Here is a 13,751-nt window from a genome sequence, read left to right on the forward strand (position 1 = left end):
TTGCCTAGAGGTCGCTGTTTGACAGCATTATAGATTCAACCTGTAAATCTATATTGCTGCCATTTGTGGCATAGTCCTACATTTGTATGGCAAATATGACTGGGCTTTTCAAAAATATGTTTGTTTCTAGGCATTACTGTAGCTAACATGAGCTAATATCAACTTTGTGACATTTCTAAGTATTGTTTAATACAGTGGTTCCCAAACGTTTTAGGGGTAATTGGACACATTTAGGCGACCCCACCCCCCTCACGCATTACTGTATATATATTTTTAATTTTAAATTTTTTGAAAATGGCCTTTCAAAAAATACAAGTCAAGTCAAGTCAAGAGTTTTATTTGTCACGGCATACAAGTATACACCATCTTTTATTTTCTACTGGTCTCTTTTCATTGAAACATTAAACTTGAGGTTCCATAGTGTTCTGGTGTGCATTTATCATAGTAAGAAAACCGCTTGACATTTTAATATAATCCATATATATATATATATATAATTTATCGTATTTTATTTTATTTTTTTTATCTACCTTATGCAGCCATTTAACACAAAAGGATGACCCTCATGCATTGCAAATTTGCATAAAATTCAAAACAGAGTGATGCACAAAATAACTTAAAAGAAAATAATAATTTAAAACAATGAATAAAGTGTGCATGAAATAATAGGGGAAAGAAAACGTTAGAAACTTGTTACATTCACCCACACAAGGGCTGAGTACTCACCCCCCCCCCTCTCTCTCACACACACACCCCCAGCTCTCTTTCTCTCTTGCACCTTCCTCATCTCTCTCACCCCCCCCCCTCTCTCTCTCTATCTCTCTCACACACGCACACACACACACACACACACACACACACACACACACACACACACACACACACACACACACACACACACACACACACACACACACACTTTGAGTCAGAAACATACATAGTATCAATGAGAGTACCGGTATAAATAATACACCTGAGTGAAGTCTAGTAAAAAAAGAATAATAATAATAAAATAAAGAAAAATATATTTTTTCCCCCCTAAAAAGTTAATCGTGAGTTAAAAAATAGTGGCATTAATAGAATTGTGCGTTAACGCGTTAATACCGTGTTAACTTTGACAGCCTTAATATATATATATTTATTTAGCCTTTATTTTACCAGGTAGTCACTTGAGATCAAAAATCTCTTTTTCGAGCAAGATATATAATTGAAGGCAAAATTGCGCCAACCTCAGTAGACGTGAAGCCAAGGGAGAGGTGTAGCCTCGTCATACAGTCTACATATTGTTGTGGCTTAGTAACGTGAGTGATGTTACGGTCACCTGGAACACATGGCATGGCTGCGTAAGCTTTTCTTTTAGCTCCTGAGTTCTTCATTTTGTTTTCTCTGATTCTCTCCCTGGTTGGATAGCTAACGTAGTGTCAGCTAGCTAGCTCGCTACCACAGGTGAATTGATTTTGTGCGAAACACAGGGGTGAGCACCCCACAGTTTGGGAATTAGTAGTTTGATTTAGTAGATCATAAAAAAAGTTATTGGAATTGAAAGTGCATAGACCTCTACACTGCCCAGTAGATTGATTTTAAAAGTAGTCTAACTAAGGCTTAAAGTTTCACAAAGTGATACTGACCGATATGCTGTTTTCTTCATCAAGTTAGCAAACTGAGTTAACAAAGTTTTTTTTTTATTCACTTTTTCTCCTTATTTTTCTATTGTTCTCCCATCCCAATTTCGTAATTCCAATTCTCCCCTCCCCTGTCTTGAACGTTGCTAGACTATGCCTCCCACTGGTCGACTGTAGTGAGGATAGAAGCCTTGCATCACGTGTCCCCTCCGGTACACGAGGAGGCAGCTTGTCGCATCTTTTCACCAGACAGCTCGAACTCTCAGTGGCGAGGAGTAACGCGTGGGAGGCTCACGCTGCAGGCCACGTGAGCGGATCGGCGCGGCCGAGAAATCCGCTCTTCGCTCTTTAAAGCTTGGTCCGCTCCGCTAATCGCTCATGTTGACCCCGCCCCCAAGTCGCTCTCCGCTCGCTCCCCACTCACCTTGAATCGAGCGCTCCCCGCTCCCCGCGCCAGATCGCTCGGCAGTTTTTCTTTTTCTTTTTTGGAGCATGGTGTAAATGAGCTCAAACTACAACAGTCTACACCCCCTGGGCCCCTTAACAATTGTTTGTATTGAGCCGCATTGTAATTGTAGCCATTCTGCAATGTTAAATAACGTTGTTTATCCATTCACTAGCTCTAGTAAGCGATGATAGGCTAGCCGAGCCACAATGCTATGGTCGCTGCCATTAACGTTAGCATGTAAGCTAACGTCAACAACAATGGCGTCGATACTTTTTCTAACAGGAGTGAGTGTGGGCGTCATAGATATCTATGGTGGAACCCTTCTCATTGGTTGAAAATGGCCTTCATGTTTGTACATCGCCATCTGTTGCTTTGGCATTGTACTGCATGTATATATTACATCAACAGTGTTAAACCACTGTGAGCGGCCTGGAGTGGATTGGAGCGGATGAGAACTCTCGCTCCGGACGTCGCGCCGACTCATTTTAAAACCCACTCCTCGCTCACGTCAAAACCGCCCGCTCCGCGCCCCGCGCCGCTCACGCTCCGATCCGCTCACATGGCCTGTCACGCTGCCCCCGATACTTCCTGTTTCTGCTGTACAGGCGTCACCCAACCGACCTGTAGGAATCGCTGTCCACAATGTCCAATCCCCACCCACCGGCTTTCCCACCCTCTAACACTGCCAATTGTGTTAGTATGACGGCCGGCCAAGCCGGAAGCAACGCAAAGAGCTGGGCTCGATACCAGCATCTCCTGCGTTAGTGGCGAGCGCCTTGCCCACTGCGCCACCCAGCCGCGTGAGTTAACTAAGTTAACGAGTTAGCTAAGTTAACTAAGCTAATGAGTTAGATAACTGAGTAACCGAGTTAACTAAGCTAACAAGTTAGCCAATCGAGTTAACTAAGCTAACGAGTTAGCGAACTGAGTTGTCTCGCTTGATCCTCTGTTCACCACAGACCTTATGTAACGTACATTTCACTAATCTTGTTCATGTTTTCCATATGGATTAAGCTTAAATGGCAGGAACGTCAACTCCACAGCCTACAAACTTTGTATCGTTAACAACCCAGTATCAATAAAAAAACACACACAAACACCTACGGACGAAACATACACACACACACAGACGCAGTAAGGCTGGCCCACCTATTAGGAATGACTGCAACTACAGGCCCGTTGACTCCATGCTGGGCGGCGGGCGTGGCGTAGCCCGGGTGGTGAAGGTGCGAAGGCGGATCCAAAGGTGGAGGTTTTCTCAGGCCCGTGGTTTTGGGTGGTGCAGGAATCTGTGAACGAGGTAGGAGAAGGAACCATGTCAAACTTAAGTTATTAGTTATTGTGCATTGAATTCTAGCTTTTTCTGTTTTTGTGAACTGACACAGATGACTTGATTATCACAGATAGATCTTTCACACCAGTAGGGCTCCGTGCCGGTGCCGGTTCCCGAACCTAATCTTGAACCGGCCGGCGCATTCACACGGGAAATAATTGGTTTGGAACGTGAAAAGTCGGGGCTCAGCTGGAACCGAAAAATAGTTGTTTTTTCCTTGCAAACCGCGACATCATCAGTGGGCGTGTCAAGAAAAGCGAAAAACGGCGAACAGCAGAGGTTCGGCATTGCACTCAATCGATCCATTCAACAGGAAGATATTTGCGACTGATCTCAAAATGAGATTAGATTCAAATGTATTGTTATTATACAGCACAACTACAATACACCATCCAACCAGAGTGCATAAATAAATGCTCCAGCGTGGAGAAAGGCTTAGTGAGCCTTAGCACGCAAGCGCGCACACACACAAACACACACACACACACATACTGTATACGTGCAAAATGAATCGTTCCAGCAAAGTAGGCTTCTATTATTCTAATGACTTGTTTTATTGGGTATCATAGTAGTAAGTCCTACTGTAGAACATGACATTAGCATGACATCTAAACATGACATTAGCATGACATCTAATTTATTAATGCCAATACTGAACGACTGCGCAATTGGCTCTTGACAAGTGTAAACTATGGATTAGTCGGTCACAGTCAACGTCGGACCCTTTAGCTCAACTGGTTAGTGCGGCTGCCTGTGGATCCTATGGTCCCGGGTTAAAATCTCTCGTTTAAGCAACTTTTTTTGCATTTATTTATTTCTGGAGCATTTATTTATCCACTCTGGTTGGATGGTGTATTGTACTTGTGCTGTATAATGACAATACATTTGAATCTAATCTCATTTTGAGATCGCTACCTGTTGAGTGGATCAGCATGGTGCAAATGCAATGCCGAACCTTTGAAGCTGTTTTGCACACAGCACATTTTTCCACTGTTGTGTTCATATGGTTGTGTTTACTTTCGCTTGAGTAACGCCCCCTGTTGATGACAGAGGACGGTGGAACGTTGGTTCTGCTTAAATAGGTGTAAACGCGGGCTGGTTCGCCAGAAAGCACCAAGGTTCAGAGGCTCCAGAACGGAGCCGGAGCTTGAACCGGAGCTTGAACCGGAGCCCTGCCAGTGTGAAAGCACCCAGAGAGGAACTTAGAATGTTCTGTGAAATCTTTGCAACTCCTTCGATGATGACTATCACCAACTAACCCATCGGTAACTAACCACCTGTGTCACTCACCTCTTCCAAATATCCAGATTGACAATTTCACCAATCAACTCCGACTACCGATTCCAATATTTGATTCCGACAGCATTTGGTCTCTCCAGATCAATGAGACCGATCACACGTAGGTCACACCATTACGATCCAAGAGTGAGGTCATTCCTGTCGGCCCACTGATTGGCACGCTGATTTAGCTCTACAGCCCTCGGGGGCTGTGTGTGCGGTCAGGTCAACTACAGATCAACTACAGGGCAACTACACGCTACAGTGTGGTGTGGTACCTGGCCTTGCGTGAGCACCGGGTCTGGGGGGAGGGGCTTGTTGGGAGGAGCCGGCCGACTCACCGCAGGCTGGAGCAGTTAGTGAGGAAGTAAAAGTACAGAAAAAAACAAAAAGGGGAGGATAGAGAAGTGAATGAGGCTTGAAAGAGAAGCAGTACACACAGGAAGAAGAGAAGCAGTACACACAGGAAGAAGAGAAGGAGTACACACAGGAAGAAGAGAAGGAGTACACACAGGAAGAAGAGAAGCAGTACACACAGGAAGACGAGAAGTAGTACACACAGGAAGAAGAGAAGTAGTACACACAGGAAGAAGAGAAGGAGTACTCACAGGAAGAAGAGAAGCAGTACACACAGGAAGAGAAGGAGTACACACAGGAAGAGAAGGAGTACACAGGAAGAAGAGAAGGAGTACACACAGGAAGAGAAGGAGTACACACAGGAAGAGAAGGAGTACACAGGAAGAAGAGAAGGAGTACACACAGGAAGAAGAGAAGGAGTACACACAGGAAGAGAAGGAGTACACAGGAAGAAGAGAAGGAGTACACACAGGAAGAGAAGGAGTACACAGGAAGAAGAGAAGGAGTACACACAGGAAGAGAAGGAGTACACAGGAAGAAGAGAAGGAGTACACACAGGAAGAGAAGGAGTAGTACACACAGGAAGCTATTAAATGGTAGGATGCTATGAAAGGGATGCTATCCGGTTAAACCATTGTCACATTTGCACTTAGCCCAGGACATTCTTTATTCCCTTTTAAGGGAAGATTCTAATTATTTTCAACCCAGATCATTGGATCATTTGTCATTATGCCGATCAGTTGAGTTGTGTTTTTGGGGGTGATTGACATGTCTAGAAACCACGAATGTAACCACAAAACAAAGTCTGTGAACCCTGACATCTGGAACTATCTGGTCTGGTCTGGGCTATCCCCTGGGCTAAGAACATCCGTTTCATAATAGCATAATATCCATGTCTAAGTACATGCATCATGGAAACACAGGCTTTAGCTCCATGCAGGGAAGCACATCTCAAGGTTAAACGTGCGTTTGGTTACCCAGGCCTCCACCAGAGGAACTTTAGAACAGGCTAGTCATGCAATTCTGTATAATACTGTATGAGGTCGTATCACATATTAGCGAGGCAGGAAATCATCCTCCACTAATATAGCGTTTCTCTCTTGACACTCCCTCTGACTCCATTCCGTTTCATGAGATTTGCGTCACACGCTGGCATGCGTGAAAACAACCCATAGCCAACAGCACAAGTCTTGTAGAATCATTGTGGATATTAATATCTCTAGCGTTGTCTTTTGTCCTACCTGTACCCTCCGCCCCTCCCCCGTGCTGCTACGACACCTGAACTTCCCCGAGGTGATTAATAAAGGAACACTTGACTTGACTTATTTTCAAACTTAGACCATAATTGTCTACCGTATGGCGTCATATCGATCGGATTCCGACCACAATCCCTTGAATTGGAGACATGTGAGTGAGCTGTGTCTTTCTGGGCGTCTCCGGTTTGGCCACAGCATCCTTGGCAGCCCTCCCAGTGCAACGAGACCACCATATAATAGACAAAGAATGTTACCAAAAACAACCATGTCCACAATATGTCCTTTCAGAGTCATTTTGATCTATTTGGCTGCTTTTGAGGACATTCTGTTGGTGCGTTTGAAAATGACCAGAGTTAACTTGTGGTTCTCAAAGTGGGTTCTGCGGACCCCCATGGGTCCTTGAGGGTGTTCCAGGGGGTCCCCAGAAAAATGGGGAATAATTATCCCAATGAAAGAATACAGTATGTAAGTATTGTGATTGTAGGTTTATCCTCAACTACAGTACAGACCACAGCTATATACATTTGGACTGCACCAAATATAAGAACCTTAATACATGTGGACTGAACCAAATATAAGAACCTTATTAAATACATGTGGACTGAACCAAATCTAAGAACCTTATTAAATACATGTGGACTGAACCAAATCTAAGAACCTTATTAAATACATGTGGACTGAACCAAATCTAAGAACCTTATTAAATACATGTGGACTGAACCAAATCTAAGAACCTTATTAAATGGCTGCAGGTCTAATGTGTCTCAAGCTGGGATCCTTGACACAGTGTGAGAACCACTGCTGTAGTTGGTTGACCCCATACACACCACACCACATCACACCATACACACCACACCACACCATACCACACCACACCATGCACACCACATCACACTATACACACCACATCACACCATACCACACCACATCACACCATACACACCACACCACACCATACCACACCACACCATGCACACCACATCACACCATACACACCACATCACACCATACCACACCACATCACACCATACCACACCACACCATACCACACCACACCATACCACATCACACCATACATTACCTCCGCCTCTATAATGTTTACACCTCCACCTCTATAATGTTTACACCTCCTCCTCTATAATGTTTACACCTCCTCCTCTAGAATGTTACACCTCTTCTACTAGAATGTTTTCACCTCCTCCACTAGAATGTTTTCACCTCCTCCACTAGAATGTTTACACCTCCTCCACTAGAATGTTTTCACCTCCTCCTCTAGAATGTTTTTACCTCCTCCTCTAGAATGTTTTTACCTCCTCCTCTAGAATGTTTACACCTCCTCCTCTAGAATGTTACACCTCCTCCACTAGAATGTTTACACCTCCTCCTCTATAATGTTTTCACCTCCTCCACTAGAATGTTTACACCTCCTCCTCTAAAATGTTTACACCTCCTCCACTAGAATGTTTTCACCTCCTCCACTAGAATGTTTTCACCTCCTCCTCTAGAATGTTTTCACCTCCTCCTCTAGAATGTTTACACCTCCTCCTCTAGAATGTTTTCACCTCCTCCTCTAGAATGTTTTCACCTCCTCCACTAGAATGTTTTCACCTCCTTCTCTAGAATGTTTACACCTCCTCCTCTAGAATGTTACACCTCCTCTACTAGAATGTTTACACCTCCTCCTCTAGAATGTTTACACCTCCTCCACTAGAATGTTTACACCTCCTCCACTAGAATGTTTACACCTCCTCCACTAGAATGTTTACACCTCCTCCTCTAGAATGTTTACACCATACCACACTAGAATGTTTACGCACTAGAATGCGTATTCTCAATTGAAACACATTATACCCTACTTTCCTCCAATTGTGCTTTCATATAAGTAAGCTGACCTGATCTGTAACCTGCTGTTGAAACACTGTCACACCAGGGCCCCGTTCCATGTACCGGGATAACCGAGTTAGCCGGATAACTTTATCAGGCTAACTGTGTTAGCCTGACTTTCCGATTTCATGTACCTGGATTTCCCAAATCACCATGACAACATATCCAAAAGTTTGAGCCTGCTCGAAAGCAGAGTTCAAGTTCAAGTTAGCCTGAACTATCGCCACGCCCCCGCAAAGAAGTGACAGCCCGTTTCCTGAAACTATTCCCACAGTCTACGATCTGCATTATACCATTCTGAATTACGTTTTTGTGCTCCATTCTTCCAGAGGGGGCTTTTGAAATGTAAAATAGACCCAAAATGCTGATATTAAATTCACTTTGTCCTAAATAATGCACGTTATATATACCGTGGCGACGGTGGCGCTCGCTCGTGCGATGTACACATGATGTGGTTATTTTAATTGTAACTGGGATTAAGATGTCTGATGAGATGCGCTGTTTGACGGATTTGAGAAATTGAATGAGCCGTTGACGTCACATTAATGAATGAGGATAAGAGATAAACTTCATTCAAAACAACGGATATTCTAAACACGGGTCTCTCGTTCATTAATGTATAAACAATGAATTTATCCCATCTGGCCCAGTGGCCCAGCGGTAGTGCTCATCCCTGCCAGTTCAGCGACCGGGGTTCAAATCCCCGTGTTTCCAATATGATTTTTTTGAATATAATATTAATGATTATACGCCAAAGTAGCCTGGTTTTAAGTTAAAATATTATAAATCTACATGCATTGAGGATGTCATTCTTTATATAGCTCTCAACGTGCACCAAATTGAATTATTCCTATATTGCAAAAAGAAGGAAAAGACTAGGGCCTTGAACCCCGGTCGTCCGTGTGAAAGTCAAAAGAAGAACCCGTTACACCACAGAGAAGATAAGTAAAAGATTGACTATACATCAATCAATGGGTAAGAGAGCCGTATCGTAATTCTGTATAACAGTTAACTAATAATTTTCGCTAGCAAGATCTCATTTGATTATTCAATCCAGCAGGCAAGTTTAAAGAAATATAATCTGATTGATTGAGGTAATGAGGGACTTAGAATTAGCCTATAGATAACGCATTTAACTTGTCGGCGAGGCGATTGAGCCTATTGCAATCTGTCAATAAAGTCTTAAATCAATTAATCAATCAATGCCGTTGAGAATCAGGGTCTCTGCCATCGATACGTGCTGGCTTTCCACCTAAAACGGGAGCGCGCATCTAGCCTGACTTGAGCCTGACTCTCAAGTCTGGCTTGAGTTAACGAGACTGAATCCTCCTTTGTGAAACAGGAAAATCCCGGCTTTGAACATCGGGTTAACTGAAGCTGGATAATGGACATGTTGATCGACTTAGTTGAACCACGTACATGGAACGGGGCCCAGTATTGGCTTTGCCTAATTTAATTACAGATTCGTTTTTAATTTAAAATGGACTCAAAATGATTTTCTAACACTGGTAATGTCCGTGAACGTAAGGCATTTGAAGAATATAATTTAAATGTATTTAAATGTACGACTAATGCCAACAAAGTCGAGAAGTGCATCTAGAAATTCTATGGCCAAATATATTCTTTGTATAGCTCGTTATGTCCTTGTATACCTGGTTAGACTGTCTTTCCGTGAGCGAGACCCCAGAGACATTCTGGATGAAACCATGTGACCCGGCCAAGGTAACCGAAGGCACGGACAGGTCGTCTCCCTGGAGACCCCCGGAGCCAAAACCTCATCATTGTTTACAAACACTAAGAAGGGCCTACAACCCACTACAACGCAACACAAGACAGACACACACAATTGCCGTGGCAACCAGTGACTGTACCTGATTGGTGGGATGATTGGGGTCAGGGGGTAGAGGCTTGGTGGGCGGGGCTGGCCGTGGCTTAGCCGACTGAGGCAGCAGAAATAACAGGATTAGCACCAGAGGAGCACTGGGTGAGCTTAGCAGAGTGGACACGTTTAGTATGTACTGTGGCATATTCTGCTTTCTTGTCTTAACATCCAAAGTACTTTACTTGAAAACACTTGATATGAAACCTTAAAAGGGTAGTTCAGGCTTCTAACCCTTTCACTACCACACTACAGAAACATTCTGTATTGTCACAGTGAAAGGGTTAACCCTTTGGTAGTGTGGTAGTGAAAGGGTTAAGCAGCTATTGGGAATCCCTTTCAGCACATGCACTATATATATATATATATATATATATATATATATATATATATATATATATATATATATATATATTGAAATTATTTTATTACTAGTGTTTGAGGTATTAGCAGCAGCAGTCATTAGTATTTGTTAGCAATGCCAGTAAAACTCATTGGGGTTGAAGAAAACTATACGCCGTATTGGCCTTTTTACTGTCCTGAACCAATAGAAATAACTGCTTTATATCCTGTTTACTGTCCTGAACCAATAGAAAGAACTGCTTTATATCCTGTTTACTGTCCTGAAGCAATAGAAAGAACTGCTTTATATCCTGTTTACTGTCCTGAAGCAATAGAAAGAACTGCTTACTGTCCTGAACCAATAGGAATAACTGCTTACTGTCCTGAACCAATAGAAAGAACTGCTTTATATCCTGCTTACTGTCCTGAACCAATAAAAATAACGTTAGGTTATGACTATAACCAAGTTCTGTTAGTTAGGGGCGATGCTTGGCATCGCTACTGCACTATCTCGCGTACGTGCACGCGTACTGAATAAACCACAAATGTACCTCTAATACCAGTATTAGTCTGACCACACCCCTCATCAGCTTACCTTCATAAGCAGGTGTGTGGTCACCTGCTCTCCTCCTTCCCAAGCTTTCACCACAAGGTGAGGACAAGGGCTGCAGCGGCGTCCGATGCCAAGCATCGCCCCTAACTAACAGAACTTGGTTATAGTCATAACCTAACGTTCTGTATCGTTAGTGGCTTAGCTTGGCATCGCTACTGCACAAGGGAGGCCAAGCGGAGCCACTTGGCTGACAAATACACCCCGCTGACAGCCCCCCAAAACCATCAGAACAGGGAGGGCCGAGCCCCCCCGACCCCCCCTAATGGAGGGTAGCCCCCCTATTAGGGACGTCACGGGAGGGCGACGGACCCGACCGTGCGAAGAGGCACTCAAGCAACTCAACGCACAGGGTGAGCAGACCGTGGCTTGACCCCACGACTACACACACGCACAACCCGCATGCCACCCGGGAACGAACGGAGGAACAACCTCGTTACTGCCCCCAGAATCACGGGGTCAAGGGCAAACCCAACCCCGTGGCAAGGCCGTAGCAGCGGAGCACGAAGGAAGACCCAGACCCACCAAAAGGACTGGACTCCCTGGAATGGGGGCCCGGAGAAGTCCATGATGCCAGCATCAAGACCCCACCAGGTGGGCACGTAGTGCCCCGCCCCCCACATCGCCAGCGTATTCGGACAAAGGCCCCTCAGTTACTGCACCTGGTATTCCCAGGCGGAACCAACCAGGCCAGAACCTGCCCAGCTTCCGAGATCGGACGAGACCGGGCGTGTTCAGGTCGGTATGGCCGTAAGCCGAGCGGGCCCCGTCCCCCCAATAGTACACCGCCTGGCACACCGACCCTGCAGAATAGGCAGTCAGCATGGCCGTAAGCACACAAAAAAGGTTAACCAACGGAAGCAGGCAGCGCACCGGGGAAAAACCAGGCAACAGGCTGTTAACCCTAGCCTGGAGACTGCGGACGAGACAGGCGCCAGAGGGGACAGCTGAACACAGCCGCCCCGGCGGAAGGAGCGTAAGCTGGCGGTGTTGCATGACCAAGCCTCCATTTAACAACCCCCACCCAGAGGGGTCGAGGCAGAGAAGGCTGACACGATTGGCAGACGTCATGAACGTGCAGGGGCACCCTCAAACGGTGAACCCGGGAGTTGACACTGCTCCAACACACCAGGGAATCAACCACCTCGGTGTTACCCAATGCGGTGGTTGTTCCTATAACCCCTCAAGAAAAAACTCCAAAACACACCTGCGGGTATACACCGGCTATACCGCAGTACAAGTGTTTCAGTTTCCAAAAAGGGTTAACCCAGGCCTACGGGTCGCAAACATCACTTCGGACCGGGCCTGGCGGTACGGGAAGCACAGGGTCACCAGAGGAGGTCAAAAAACCACCCCCACAGGCCCCTCTTCGCCATGCGTGAGAGAGGAGCGAAAAATAATGGAGAACCAGCCCCTAAGCACACCGTACCTGGTATTCCCCGGCGGTCTCCCAACCAAGTACTAACCAGGACCAACCTGTGTAGCGGCCGAGATCCGACGAGATCGAGCGCATACAGAATGGCATGGCTGTAAGCCATGACGACAGTGCTGAGTAAAAACATACCCAACCAGGGTCTCCATAGCGCTTAACCCTGTGACACCCAGACCGACCTGGCATTTTTCCCCCTGAAAAAAGCCCAAGTCCCTCAGGGTACCAGAACAGCAGATCTGCATCCCCGGCGGACAACGGGTTCAACTGATCTGGACCAGCGTGACCAGAACCAGTCCCGTGCCCTAACCACGCCGACATGCCTACTCCAGGAGAAGGGCAGATATGCGTGTTGATCTTAACATGAAAAGAAGGCGCCACCCAGACGTCGGGACGAACCGCGCCTGGTGGCCCACCCCAAGGGCGTGAGACCCCACTACATATGTTGAGATCCATCCCGTCATCATCCCCCAGACATGAACGAGAATCCGTCGACAACCCACCCAGGTCATGGGATGTGGTCGCCGGAAGAGGAAAAACCCCCATCTCAGTTGCTTTATAAAAACGCTGTTTCAACCACAAGCAACTAAGGCGTGCCAGTCAATCGCCTGTTTACAGCGAGCTAGCACTATACGTGCGTCGGGACACACCCCCATCAATGAACAGGCTATTTAGACCCGTCATTGAATCCCCAAGGCGCCCAGGGGAACGACAAGAGGGGTGTGACACTCCCTAACTCCAACACTTCTGGAATAGAAAGAAGGAAGCATCAACAGTATGTATCCCAGTCTACACAGCCGGGGTAAAAAATGTTCACATTTTTACATCCCACCACCCTCCCATAGGAAAGAGACGGGGATCCCCAGAGAGACTTCCCACGCGAGCTGTACAGATTGAAAAGAATATATTGCACCTTGAGCCATGTAAAAAACTGGTTTTAGGGCCTCCGGGGAAGAGGCACCGAACCCATACACACTCAATAAACGAATTGAATCGAATATACATACAATAGAAAAGGACCCTTCTAGAGGGTCCACTCACTTTGACAATCTGAGGAGGAAGGCTCTGTACTCTGATGGAGGCTTCCTCACATGGAAGAAGGAGTCCGAACTCACAGAAGGCCTGAGTAGGCGCTTGGTGAGGAGGAGCCCTGACCACCCCCCCTGAAAACAGATCCATCACATGGACCTGAACAGCACACGGAAGTCCTACCAACAGAGACGCGCACGGTGACGTACTCTATGGCGGGGGAATTCCTGCGGTGCACACGCCCAATATACCAGGCCGTGGGACCAGGAACTCCCTCCCCCCCC

The 13,751-nt window shown here is 45.9% G+C and overlaps 1 protein-coding gene across 1 annotated transcript in view; it reads right to left on the reverse strand.

Moving 5' to 3' along the window:
- The window catches only part of adam15 (ADAM metallopeptidase domain 15), a 140,425-nt gene that overhangs the window by 3,854 nt on the left and 122,820 nt on the right, over positions 1 to 13,751 (reverse strand). Inside the window, exons 22-23 of the mRNA XM_084336564.1 lie at positions 4,960 to 5,028; positions 3,220 to 3,359 (exon numbers count right to left, since the gene is read on the reverse strand). Coding sequence (XP_084192690.1) covers positions 3,220 to 3,359; positions 4,960 to 5,028 — 209 coding nt within the window. The remainder of the gene's footprint in view (positions 1 to 3,219; positions 3,360 to 4,959; positions 5,029 to 13,751) is intronic.

The sequence above is a fragment of the Notolepis coatsorum genome (assembly GCF_963971535.1).
Source record: "Notolepis coatsorum genome assembly, chromosome: 19".
NCBI lineage: Eukaryota > Metazoa > Chordata > Actinopteri > Aulopiformes > Paralepididae > Notolepis > Notolepis coatsorum.